At 37.7% G+C, this 14,565-nt stretch overlaps 1 protein-coding gene across 1 annotated transcript in view; it reads right to left on the reverse strand.

Annotated features, from left to right (window-relative positions):
* Positions 1–14,565, reverse strand: part of LOC128026600 (LIM domain-binding protein 3) — a 42,262-nt gene that overhangs the window by 17,784 nt on the left and 9,913 nt on the right. Inside the window, exons 2-7 of the mRNA XM_052613849.1 lie at positions 10,880–11,031; positions 7,759–7,834; positions 4,495–4,517; positions 2,754–2,957; positions 617–783; positions 469–505 (exon numbers count right to left, since the gene is read on the reverse strand). Of these exons, the coding sequence (XP_052469809.1) occupies positions 469–505; positions 617–783; positions 2,754–2,957; positions 4,495–4,517; positions 7,759–7,834; positions 10,880–11,031 (659 nt within the window). The remainder of the gene's footprint in view (positions 1–468; positions 506–616; positions 784–2,753; positions 2,958–4,494; positions 4,518–7,758; positions 7,835–10,879; positions 11,032–14,565) is intronic.

The following is a 14,565-nucleotide window of genomic DNA, read 5'->3' on the forward strand; positions in this document are numbered from 1 at the left end:
TGCACATCCAATTTGAAAGATTATATATAGTTTTGCAAACACAGAGTTAAAAAGCATTCTGTAATGCAACCTATAATTCTAGATACAATATGAACAATCAATGTACAATTAAATGTGAACACTCTGGTACTTTTAATTAAATATCTTCATATTTCAGGTAAATATTTTTATATTTCACTACCTAAACTTTAATATGTAACAGCTTATTTAACAAAAGGTACAACTCCTCTGTACTGTACTACACCCCTGATACAGACTACTATGAATACATCCAAGCTGTATTAGATTGATGCATCTAATGAGAGTCAATCAAGTTCAGCACAGAGAGTGGTGTCTGATTGGGGTCTGGATGGGGAATCTGATCAGATGTCAGTTTTTTGATCAGCCTTTTAAGTTTCAAGAGGCAGAGGGCTGGATTTCAGCCCAGGTCTAGTATGTGGCCACCAGATGCTGCTGCTAGATGCCTACCTTGATCTTCTTAGAGCTTCCTCATCAGGGTCTTGCACTGCAGAGGAGGAGCGAAAAGACAAAGAGAGAACATGTCAGATTCTACACTGTAAATCAGAATCTATATCAAAACAAAAGCAAAGTGACAAAAACATGAAGGCAGACTTACTGTATTCAGTTCCAGTAATGTGGGCGAGGACACGGAAGGACTTGGACTGCAGCTGGGCGGCTCTTTTGGCCCAATCTGCCGGCTCCAGTTTATCAATTTCACTGGGAATGACGGCCTGATACACTGGGGAAGCACTGTCTATAACACGGTCTTTAACTGGCAGATTACTGCAACCACAGAAAGAGCCGCTCGTGTGAAAACACACACTTTCCTATCAGCATGACGGGAATGTCAGCTAAATTATTTTCATGTTTAATGACATTAAAAGCATTTTTGAAGTTGCAGTGGGACATAAATGCACCCATTCTGATTAATTTACTGCAATTATCACTAATTTACAGTGTCCAGTCTAACATATGTCTGTTAACACTGATGATTTTCTATAAATCAATGAATATTTTGCAACATATTTCATACAAGTGTTAATAAAAAGAAAAGCATGGGCGTTGTGGGCAGAAGCTTGCTTATCACTACCAAATGCCTTATGACAGCATATTTTAGACACGCTATATCTCTTACCCAGAAGAATGACAGAGCAGAGCATTCAGAAATCTGTTTGTTGGCATCTAAAACTCAATGGCTTTCAATAGATTTAGTGTTTCCACATTAGCAGACCCTCCTTCTGTAAACTTCACCATTTAAACATGTTTCCACCAAACACTCTTAAAGTCACCTAGCAGCAATATTAAGGGTTTCAGAAAAGAATTTGAAAGGGAAGTGAAAGATGCAGTCTGAGAGGGACAAAAAGAGGAGTATGTAAGGTCATCGTTGCATTCGGCTAAATAAAAAGACAAAATACAACTAATTCAAAAGTCACAGTACAGTCTCGACTCATGAAAACCAGGTGCGTTTCAGAAATCCAGATGCTTCAGAGCAATCAAAGGAAGGTTAGACAGAGAGATGAGAGAGAAAAGGATAATGTGGTGATCAGGCATGCAATGCGCAAGGGAATAGACGGAAAGAGACTGCTCATATCAAACAGATGGATCAGGCTACTTACGAAAGTGGAGAGTCAGTTTCATTGCTGCGGGCAGGGCCATTGAGATTGGACACAGGTAGGGTGGGAACAGGGTACATGATGTACGGTATGACGGATAGATGAAGTGATGGATGAAAGGATTGGAGTGAGAGAGGGAAAATTAGATAAAGCTTCTATGTTATGCATTAGAGAGTGGCTTCTGACACAAGGCCTGAAAGCCTGATCTCTCATTTTCATGATTTCAAACCATAGGGCATCAGAAAACTAGCGCCAACAAACATAAAAACAAGCAGACCACTGCTAAAACTCATGGATATGGAGGAGAAAAAGTGCACAGATACACAACTCACTCCAGTACGGATTATAAAGTCACACACTGCCTTTCAAGAGTTTGGAGTCTGTGAGAGATTATAATGTACAATAACTGTTATCTATTTTAGCTTATTTTAAAATATAATATTTTCCTGAGATGGCAAGACTGTTTTTCCAGTCTTCAGTGTCACATGATCCTTCAGAACTAATTCTAATCTGATAATGCGCTGCTCAAGAAACATTTCTTATTATTATCAATATTGAAAACCGTTGTGCTGCTTAACATTTTTGTGGAATCTACTACTACTACTATTTTATTAGGATTCTTTGATGAATAGAGCTCAAATGTACTTCAAATCTTTAACAGAAAGATAATAGAAATAAAAACCTCTTGTAACATTTTAAATGTATTTACTGTCACTTCTCATCAATTAAATGCATCCTTGCTGAAATAATAAGAATAATTAATTTTTTTTAAATTGACCCGAAACTTTTGAAGGGTAGTTCACTCATAAACCACGACCCCTAACTTGTGCAACTGAGCAATCCCATCATCATTCCCATTTGAAACCACACAAAAATCCAGCTGGTTCCACAGAAACTCAACATAACATATGTTAAAAACCTTTGATTTACATCACTGTCAGATCAATACTGTGAACCAAGGAAGAGTAAGACTATATCCAGACTATGATCAGACATCCTTGGGAAGTCTTTAGCCTCTTGAGCATTAGCAGATAGCGCTGGCCCAGACAAGCATGGCTGTTTGACAGGCATCATGGCAAACGTGTGTCATGCAGGTCGTGGGAGGAGGGAGAAGACACATTTAGGTGTGACAGGTCTTACCCAGACAGCTCGCTACCCCTGGCCTGGGACTGACCAGCAATGGCATCCATAATAGCATCCTGGGAGTACATGCTGATGGGGGTGTTGTACTGCGCATGGATGATGGTGGCCTTGCCTCCAGGCCCCTTCAACTCAATGGGTTTGTTGGTGGAGAGTGCAGTGTCCTTCAGAGCTATTGGGTTGAAGCTGGGCAGGTATTCATTGCTGTACAAGTGAGGGAGCGGTGATAAGGGAAAAGTATGGGTAGAAGAGAGACAAGAGACATAACATGGAGGTTAGCCAAGGAGAGTGAGAGGAAGAGTATGTGGACTGTGAATTGGGAGGGAAAGGTAAGAACACAGTTGATAATACCAGCACGTGTTGTGTTCTGGATGCTGGCATGCTGGTATTTCAACAAAGCTCCTTGATTAGATTAACCACCAGAAAAACCATGATGTTTGACCAGTTCATGCTTATACTGGCTCACCGGCTAGACCGGCCTGGACCAGCATGGAAATTCATGATGGAAGGTGTTGCAGGTGAGAAAAAATTAGTTAAACCATAGTATGATAATAATTAAATAGGAAAATAAATAAATAAAACGCTCAGTCTAGACAACCCATCAAAAACACGCTTCACACAGCAAAAACTTACTACTGCACACAAGACATACAATTACGTATTGTATGTATAACTACAGCAAGCAGTACAACATAATATGCTAAATAAGAATTCATTCCTCTTTACCATTCCAGTTCTTTAACGGCTCTTTTAGTGATTATTTTAGTCATTTCAAAGAATAAATACTTGAAAAAAGAAGGATGCCAAGGTGATTTCAATAATTAATAAATGTTCAACAATTCTTGGAAAAGATTGTTCAGTACAGTACATACATGTGCAAGAGCTGTTAACAGAACTGGACATCATTTAATTATGGTATTTTAAAAAAACATTGGAATTCATTTGTGAATGAAGGTGCATTCACGGCATGTCTGATTTAAAGTAGTTAAGACTTGTACTCTTACATCTTGTACAACATGACCACCACATCATCGTGCAGAAACACTCAAAATAGCAAGGGCTTCTGCAGTACAATAGTTAAGCAATTATCACAGAATAATTCTGTTTAGTAATTCCTATAAATGATTATTGCTAATGTCTTAATAATGCATGAATAATCTAAAAATAAAAGAGATAAAATACAATTTAATATAGCTATCAAAGAGTTAAATAACTAATATCCCACTAAAAAAATTAACTATAAACTACAAATATTATTTGGATAATGAAAATTACTTATATTGTGGTTTTTCACATTAATTTCGCCGTTAACAGTGTTGCAACAGAAATACATAATTCAGATCACAAATAATAATCCTAGTTTGTCATCTAGTCAATGTGGTAATTACGACATAAGAAGCAGTTCTTGATTCCCAACCCAAAGACTATGAGTATACTAATAGAGAATGACTAACGAGGACCAATAAAATTGACAAACACATATTTACGGTGTCAACTGGGATTCTCATAAGTACATATTCCAAAGATTCTGATATGCTTCTCTATGTTGTAGTATAGGTTGACATTAAGCATTAGTACATTAAAAGTAATTTAATTACATTAGTAATTAAAGCAAGCTGTAATAGCACAGGATGACAAATCTCACTAACCACAATGTATACCACAAAGGCAGTTCCAAACATTTCCATGCACGTATACCACACAGAGCACTACAACTTTATTGCAGGAGGCTGTTACTAACTTGGCAGGAGTGTTGGTAATAACCTACAATGGGTAAAAGGAAACAGAAACAAGGACATTGGCAACTCACATACACTTAACATGGAAGGGTTGTGCCAGTGAAAGTTCTTCAAGGTGCAGTGTGTAATTTCAGAATTGTAATAATAATGCCTGCTCAAACACTTCCTGTCTTCCAGTCTTCCACAGGATGTCCTGCTCTAAACTCAAGCCACTGGTTGACCCAACACTGACCCAGTCGGGCTGCTCAAATAGACAAATTCTGTTTGTGGCACAGAAATTTCACACCAATGTGTGTGTGTGTGTTTGTTGCGAGTGCTATGACGAAGTAGCAAGTCGCCTTTAAACAGGCAAATAAATAATTAACCGAACGCAAAAGATGTGTCACTGACAACAACGGACAAAAGATAAATACATTTTCATAAGCGTGCCTCCCTGCAAAGATGTGAGAGGAGGGAGTGAGGGGGGTGTATCAGTGTAGCTAGGAAACTGAACCCTGAAATTCCATGACCTTTCAAAGTGCATTGCTTTGGGCTTACGACACAGAATGATATGGTGCATTTAATGTTTTAATGCAACGGCTTGCTTTGCTTATCAGGACATGAATTTATGCAGATAAAAATCTAGGATCTGTTTTCAAAAAGGGGGTGATGTTTAAAAAAAAAAAAAAGTATCTCATGCTTACCAAGGCTGCATTCATTTGATCAGAAATAAAGTAAAATTGGGAACTTTTATTACAACTTAAAATAACAGTTTTAATATTTTTTAAACTGTAATTTATTTCTATGATGGCAGAACTGAATTTTCAGCAGCCATTACTCCAATATAGAAGTCATTCTGAACTTTTGGTGAACAATTCTTCTAATTATTAAGTGTCTTACTATTATCAATAAAAACAGTTGTGCTGTTTAATATATTTGTGAAAACCAGGAGACATTTTTTCAGGATTCTTTGAACAATAGAAATGTCAAAAGAGCTGCACTTTTGAAAAAATAATAAACTGTAAAATGTCTTTACAGCTACTTTTGACCAATTTAACGCATCCTTGCTAAATAAAATGAATAGGTATTAATTTCGTCAACAACAGAAAAAAAAACTTACTGACCCAATAATTTGAATGGTACTGTATTTTCCATTTTGACAGCCAATTTTTTTTTTCAATCTAACTCCTCTGGTGGATGCATTATTTGGTATAACATGATCACTGTACCTCAAAGAGAGCTGTTTCCGACTGAAGCCTCAGAACAAATTTGTCTCGCACATTCCTTCAGAGACTAGATCCTCCTCTGGCCTGCTAATGCCAGTGGGGGATAAGGTCAATGTTACAGATGTAACCTCTCTTTTCTGAATGTTGCACGGCCGCTGTCATTCTTCTGTCAAAAGCAACGTTAGTTACCAGGTAGGGCTGAACTATAACCGACCCTCTAATTCTAACCTCTTTTAGAAATTCTCAACTCTTAATTTAAAAAATAAACACTATATTTTTGAAATAGGACTGGTTAAGGTTTACCACACCTGGCTGCTAGCGTCAGATCTCACTTTATCTATGATTACATACCCACTAGGCATGCCTGACCCCGTGCTCTTAACCCTCTCTTGCAGCATGACCATCTCTTGCAATGTCTCTGCAGAGTACAGACCAATGGGGGAGTTATACTGCTGGCTTTTTTGCCCGGAGCTGGATTTGTCCCTCGGAGCAGCTAAATGGCTTTGAGCAGGAACAGAAGTGTCTCTGATACTGCTCATCGTGGTGCTATAGCACTGGTTGGTATGCTTGCTTGAGTAGCAAGAGTTTGTCTCAGCAGACGTTGAGAGGGCCCCATTCATTTGCAAAGGCTGATGGGAACGTGCATGTGTGTGGACAGTGTTGAGAAAGAAAGAACAGAAGGGGCTGGTCAAAAAGCTTAGAATGACAACAATGTTACTACGTTCACACTATATAAACTATATTAATTCATTTGAAAACTGACGAGTTGATGTTTTACTGAAAGCTATAGGAATAGTTCACACCCCAAATTTTATATTCAGTCATAATTTACAGTATGCACTTTCAGTGGAGTTCAAGCCTCTCCCTTCTGGTCGTAGATATAGATACCCTAAGGTTAGAACCAACCGAGCAAAAAACTCATTCATTCCAATGGCAATAACCCAATCAATATGCATAACAAATTGCCTCTCTGAGGACATTAAAGTTTTCTACTCTACTCTACTCTACCCTTGTGTTGTTTGAAAAGCATATATATTTCTTTGTTTTTATTTGTAGGATGTTCATTTTAAAGCTTTATAGCCCCTATTTTGTATTCCTTAAAGTGAACTGCAGGAACCCCATTTCGAAAAAGACCTCCTTTTTGTTGAAACGAAGAAGAAAGTCTGATCATATTATTTTGTAACCAAATGAAGGTGGGAAATGGCTCATGTTTTGACGAAACAACTTATTCTTTATATTCTTAAACATAATGAGTTTGTACACTGCCATTTAAAAAGTTTTCAGTTTTCATAATTATTTTTTAAGTCTCTTAAGATGTCTTGCTCACCAAGACTGCATTAATTTGATCAAAGCACAGTAAACTGTAAATGCTATCACACTTTAAAACAACAGTTTCTTATTTTAACACATTTAAAATGTTATTTATTTGGATGGAAAGCTGAATTTTCAGCAGCCATTACTTCAGTCTTCAGTGTCACATGATCCTTCAGAAATCATTCTAATTTGCTGATTCGACGCTCAAGAAACATTTCTTATCATTATCAACGTTGAAAGCAGTTGTGCTGCTTAATATTTTTGTGGAAAACATGATGCATTCATTTATTTATTTGAAACAGAAATTTTTTGTAACATTATAAATGTCTTTACTGTTACTTTTTACTTTTACTTTTTTACTAACAATATTTTTTATGAAATGCCCAACTAATTGTTAACAGCATTACATTAACAATGTTCAGTTAACTTTTTGCTGACTATGCAAAGTGAAAACCAGCATTGGAAATCATAAAGCTTTTTTACTAGAGCAGATCATTTGTAAGGATATCATACATGATAAAGGCATCCTGAATTGAGGGAGAACCAAAGAACAGAATCTATTATCTTATTCTCAAAAAGAATCAACAACAGCTAACTTTCTCTAATTCTGACATTTCATCAACATTCATCTGGAATGTAATGTGGACATTCAATACGGACTTTAAATATCTGAATTACATGGACATATACTGTGCAGATGTATGTAGAATGCATGAGTGAGTGGTGCACGAGTAACATGTGACAGACCTTCTGATGGGGGATCACAGACATAGGGGAGTCAATCCTTGGTGTGGTCATGGGAACTGGAGTGGGTCGCTTTGACCTATGATAAAATTGAATAAACATTTGAAGTAAATGACATTCACAATCACATCTTCTATGACAGAATTGCAATGTCCAGTGTTGAACTATAAACATCACATACACTGTTCTAGATGCATTAATTTTCAGTTTTCCTGGTCTCTCAACTTTCCTTTAAGATTGATCACTGTCACAATTACAATATAATGATAAATTCCATCCACAGCAGAAGCTTTTATTTTATTTTTTATTTTTTTGCAACTATCAGAAAAATGCTTTTGTCCAAACAGACGTTGTGTCGAATTGAACTTTTTCAGATTAACAAAAATCAAAACATTACTTGTACACAAAAGGGGAAAAACACTAACATTGTTTGAACATTTCTGCAAAAAGAAAAGCACAAGGAACTATTGACAGAAGAGAAGACCTTGGAACACAGTAGAGGTTGATGACAAAGTAAATAACTTATCTTGACAAGTGTAAAATCCCTGCAGGTGTGCTCAAAGAGGGGAAATAAATGTGAACATCCCTTTTTTGGGGGGGGTTTTGCTCTTGATAAAGTAAACTAAAAGTAAACCTGACTTAAGAACTAAGAATCATCAGAATAGTAACCTACACTGGAGAGATCAAGGATGTTTTTACAAACTCATATGTTTCATGTATCTCACAGATGACTGGTGCAGATATGGTCCATCATGAGGGAGACACACTAACCCAAACATGCCACTCCCTCTGAATGGGTCACACATCAAACATAACACAGAAAACTACAAATAAATGAAAAAATAAAATAAAAATCTTAGTAATTTGAAGCTTCATCTATTAATAATTGATATTTGTACTACATGCCTAGAATAAATGTTATCTGCTATCATCTTTATCGACCTGCATCTGCCTCTCTGCCTATGTGCGCTAATCGGTGGGCGGGGCTAAACAGGCAGCGATGTAGAAGCAGGCGTTGATCTTCTTCTGTGGAATCAGTGTTTGACCACACTATTACTTCATAAAGTGGCATATTTCACAACCTGTTGTTTTGGAAGATTGGCTTCAGTTTAGGCTGTTTATAGACTAACCAGAACGTTTCTGAAACTTACAGGATGTTTTTAATAGTACAATGACCTCTTACATGTTTATTTTCATTATTTCAGCCTACAGAGACACAATATCCTTCAGAAATCATTCTGATATACCGATTTGGTGCACAAGAAACATTATCAATGACGATTTGGTGCACAAGAAACATTATCAATGACCTTTTCAGAGATATTAACATATAGGAACTGATACTTTTTTTCAGGATCCTTTGATGAATATAAAGAATGAAAGTGATGAGAAAAACAGCATGCAATTCATGCTGAATAAAGTATTAATTCCTTTAGATATCTTGTGGAATGGTAGCATATATTTTGTATACTTAAAGCTGCAGTAGGGAACTTTTGACGCTCTAGCGGTTAATAAACAGAGCCGGAGCTACTTCTCTCTGTTTATGTCTATGAAGAATCACAAAGGTACTGGGTTACTCCGCCGCGGTACCCCCAAAGCAATCTAAAATAGTCCGAATATAAACACTTATTATAGGTGTACCCTAGTGATTCGGGACACGCTAAAAACACGGTTTGGAAAATTGATTCATGGTGTCCTCGCTTATTATGTTCATTTTTCTACATTTTGAACACAAACAAAGTTAAGGACCGAAACTCTGATTGGTTATTTTTTACCGGGAGCGCATGACTTTCTGCAAATGGCAATGGGACCACTGGGAGGAGCCAGAGAAGCTTGATTTTTTCACAGATTATCTGTCTCATATTCTACTGTCAGGACATAATGACAGGTTTAATAAATATGTAAAAAATATTTTTTTACAAAACTTCCCTACAGCACCTTTAAAGTGCAACAATATATATTATGTTTTTTCCCCCTTTGTTTATTACCTTTCAGTGTAATACCTCAAGCAGTGTAATTAATGCATTAATTTTATTTGTAAATCTAGCAAACAATTAAGATGAATACAGAGCTAGTTAAATGAATGTAAATAAATATACATGAATTCTGATCAAACTGAAAAGTTCCCGAAAATCACATCCATATATAAGAATTAGAAAATGATCCTGATCAACTTATCATAGCCTTGCTTAAAGCTATGCTGTGTCAGTGCTGGGCAGCCTTGAGCTGGAGCACAAAGCTGGAAAATAGCTTATCAAGTTAATTGGTGTATGAGGTTCCCAATGGATGAATGGACGCTCCCCAGAGACTGTGAAGAATGATTCTAGAAGCTGCAGCTTCTGAGTGCATGATATTCATTGCCTGTTTTGCAGAGCTTTTTAAATGTGGGGATGCTTGGCTATAGGACGCTTGTCTAGTAATGCTGTAAAATGAGTAGCATGAATCAGCAGCCAGTCTGATCTGATAAAGCAAGTGAGGTGTCAGATGTGTCATAATACTCTTTATATGTTCTTTTTCGACTAATATGAAGGCAATAAAATCACATGACCTTTCCTTGGCTTAACACATACCGAGCTAATCTGAATTTACATAAAATCTCAGTCACATATGTTTGTGATATATTGAAGCTGCAGTCTGTTTAAGGTTCATAAAAATTAATCCCATGATTGACTACACTGAACAGTCAAGGCCTGCTTTTATTACACTGCCGTGAATGAGCCAACAATAGCATCTTCATCACAGTAACCCATGAGAACCGCTTACATCTGTATTCACTAGAATTACTTCAATTAATAATTTGCTTGTAGCTAGAGAATTGACAGACCACACAAGAGGATGAGAAAAACTATGAGCCCCAGAGCTATCAGTAAAGATACAGGGTGTTACAAACTTATGGTCGCCAAGACAGATTAAATAGCAGTGTGCATCACATTGTAAACATGACAGATCATTTTATTACTTTCACTTGAATAGAAGAAACTTAAATGGGAATCATCCTGGTCTTGGTGAGCATAAGAGACTTCTTTCAAAGAAAAAAAAAAAACAATAACTAAATCGAACTGATTTCAAACTTTTGAAGCGTCACACACACACACACCTCCAAAACACTAACAATGCACTGTACCTTTGCATGGTGAGTGCCAGATTGAAGTTGGCAGACTTGATCTTGTTTTGGGCCTCCAGGTGTGTCATCCCCTCTGTGCTGACCCCATCAATGGCCACGATGATGTCACCCTGAATCAAGTTGCTGGAGGCTGCCTTGCTCCCGGGTGTAATCTGCCACAAACCAAACCAAACCAGCTTTTAAATTAAATACTGACAGGTCAACACTTATACTTATACACAAACACAATACTTAGTCATTTGGATGTATGAATAAAGCTGAACAAAAGGAAAGGCTTTGTCATCTACAGGTGCTTGCTTGATACCCTCTCAATAAAATCAGTGGAGGATAAAACCACATTCGGATTCCAGGGGTTAAAGCTTGAACTTATTCCGGGGGCGAGGCAGGGCAAGGCAGCACATGCAAAGCAGGCAATGACTGTGGCAACTTTACCAGGATACTATGGCAAAGTTATGGCTTTCTTTATTCAAACTGATTTTCTTTTTCATGAATATATTGTGGACCTGAAGAATGAAAGCGTGTTGTTCTCCTGTGTTGACAGGTTTACAAATGATTTACATAAAAAATCTAGTTAGATAATGCACACTGTTTTTCCAGATGCTGTTAAGCAATTCAAATTCAGTGTAGCCTATACAGAGGAAGACTTTAGCCCCTTTCACACATACAGTACTGGTAAATTCCCATTAAGTTACCATTAATAGATCATGTGTGAATGGCTTTATAATAAGCTTTTCTATGTAAATATACGCTAGATGGACATCTTTGACCAGCTTTTTGTCACGCTTCTCAATTCATCAGGGCTGCAACTCTGCAATTGGATACTATTATGTGCGTCTCACATTTATAAGAGCAAAACATTCTGATTGGCTAGTAATGATAGATTGGTTGAGAGTGAAAGCTGCTCCTCTCATGCCACTGGTATGTGAACTCATGGATTCGAAAGGGATAAGAGTTTTTTTTCTTTTTTTGTATGTGTTTTTTTTAATGTATGATCATTTTTTTCTGCAGCCAAATGCTGCACGCAGGAAATCCGGCATGGTGCCGGAGAACTTTAAACCCTGGGATACTGAATCCATGACAGTTGGGTGCACAAAGAGATCTTAAGCAAACATTTGGAATGCAGTTTAGTACTGGAACAGGCAATCTGAGTCTGCAGAATAAAGTCACAAACTCAGTCTACACACCATAAGTCTGAAATCATGCTTCTGCGTATAATGCGTAAACACGTCCGGATAATATTTTGCATGTTTTAACAGGTTTTGTGAGATTTATTAATACCTTTTTATCTTCCATTTTATCTTCCATAGTAATTATATAAATGTACAATCAGTATCATCTGAGATATTTCAAAATATTACTGTTTTTACTGCACATCTGATTAAATAAGATTAGACAATGAGCTGTTTATACATTTGTTTGTGAAAGTTTTAATGTTATAAAAATCGTACAATTTAATATTACTAAAATTAAAGTTCATTTGAACTCATTAGGTTTTATTTATTTAATATTATTTTGGGATTAAATACACAAACATATTCATGAAAAGTTTAGTGAGAATTTCAGAATTTAAATAGGGAACTTTAATTAACTTTAATTTAATTTAACTTTAATTTAAATCAAAACTTTTAATTTGGTCACTGGATGCTCTACTGATTAAAACAAATTCTCAGGGCCTGGTAGCTGAAAACTGTTGCTTTTAAAAGATTGTTCATCAAATCAGAAAAACTTCTTAAAATATTTTGAGTCAATTTTTTTCCTCCATGAAATAAAAAGTTTCAGACCATCATTTGGTATTCTGTGATGCATGAAAACCTTCAGGCTGCATGGGTGGCATTGTGTCATCTCTGTACCATAATACTAGGTTATCAAGATTTAGTCACTTACTTTCTTCTAAATCTGGTGAGGTTTCAGATGTGTTTTAAGCCAGAAGCATCTCTTTAACCTGACTGTCCTTCTTATTTTCCAAAAAAAAAAAAGCAGTGTGAATGCAAAATGAATAAAGCTGATTTCAGATGTGTGCATGTTTCTCTCTCTAATCTCTTTTGGCTAAATTATGAAGTTTTGACTGTGTTATGTTTTCCTGAGTGACTATTACTAAATCTTTTATTTGTATTATTATAATTATTATCATTTTTTTGTTTTTTTTTTGCATTTCCATCTGTTTTGAAATTTTAATGAAGAAATGAATGCATACACATGTGTGCCAAGGATTCAGACAGAAGTGCCAAGACTGCAAAGCCTATTTCAAGAGCCTGAGAAGTAGCTGTAACAAGAAAATGAGATGTGTCTGAAACAGTATAGGAGACATACAAGATCACTAATTTAATTTAAGCCAAACACCTCTGAGCATTACAAGCAACAGCCAATGACAAGCGGCAAATCATTGCTTAGCAGTTCTGGTTCATTGTCTGCTCTGCCTTGACAAGAATCCAAGGAGAACAAGGAGTTGCTCTTTTGGGGCCTCCACCTCCGGGGGAGGTCTAGGGGCATTCACCACCAATGATGCTTGTTACGCCACTGACCCATCATACAGTGGTACCCACATTCTCAATGAAAGAGCAATATCCTTAATCACTGGGTCAGATGTGTCCGGATCTGACTGTGAATGATGCTCTGCTTCCTCACTATCAGTCTCAGCACACTGTTTTGCTACTCAAGAGGTTGCAGTTGCAGGATGCTCCACCTACTCACACTTTCCTTGTTGCCTTCCCACAGGAACCAGGGAGTCAGGTAAGAGCTTCTCCTCTGCCTCTACTTCCAGATGCCACACTTCCCAGGTTGGACCCTCTTCCTGCTGCCCCTGCATGTGTCCATCAGTAATTGTCCATATGGTGTAGCTTGCTTGGAATTGGGTGGCCTGGACTGTCAACATAACAGCACGTCTCACGAACGAGCTTGCTCAGTCGGTGCTGAATTTCCTAAATTCATTCAGGGGGAAAATGGTTGTTCCTCTAAAAGCTCCTCTTGCGCTCTCATGACAGCTGACCCTTCCGGGAAAATGGAGACTCCGTCCCTAGATGGTCTTACTGATTTGGAGTTGAATCAGGGAAGCCCAGGTGTATGTGTTCACTTACCAGAATCCTTACACTGTCATCTGTTCTACTCCCTGAAAAGCATCTCCTCGGCACGGATGCACTGGCACAATATTAGCCCAATCGATATTAGCCCACCCAAATCTATCTCATGCTCCTCGCCCCTCCCTGGAGAATACCCCTGAGGAAGGACCATCTTTCTCAGGGGAAGGGTACTATTTTGCACCCACGTCCTGATCAGTTGAACCTGCATGTCTGGTTTCTGGACAGGAAGTGGCGGACCTCACTGGCCTCTCACAGGCTGTGATAGATACTATTACTCAGGCTAGGGGCCCCTCTACCAGACAGGCCTATGCTCTGAAGTGGGGTCTGTTCGTTGATTGGTGTTCCTCTGGCCAAGATTATCAACAAAGATGCCCGGTCAGCATTGTGCTTCCTTACTGCAAGAAAAGCTGGAGCAGAGGCTGTTCCCCTCCACTTTGAAAGCGTATGTCACTGATATTGCAGCACATCACAATTCAGTGGATGGAAGATCCTTGGGGAAGCATGACCTGATCGCCAGGTTCCTGAGAGGCACAATGAGATTAAATCCCCCCAGACTGGCCTTAGTACCTCTTGGGATCTCTCTGTGGTTTTGGCAGAACTATGGACCCC

The sequence above is a fragment of the Carassius gibelio genome, chromosome A13 (genome assembly GCF_023724105.1).
Source record: "Carassius gibelio isolate Cgi1373 ecotype wild population from Czech Republic chromosome A13, carGib1.2-hapl.c, whole genome shotgun sequence".
In the NCBI taxonomy this organism is placed as follows: Eukaryota; Metazoa; Chordata; class Actinopteri; order Cypriniformes; family Cyprinidae; genus Carassius; species Carassius gibelio.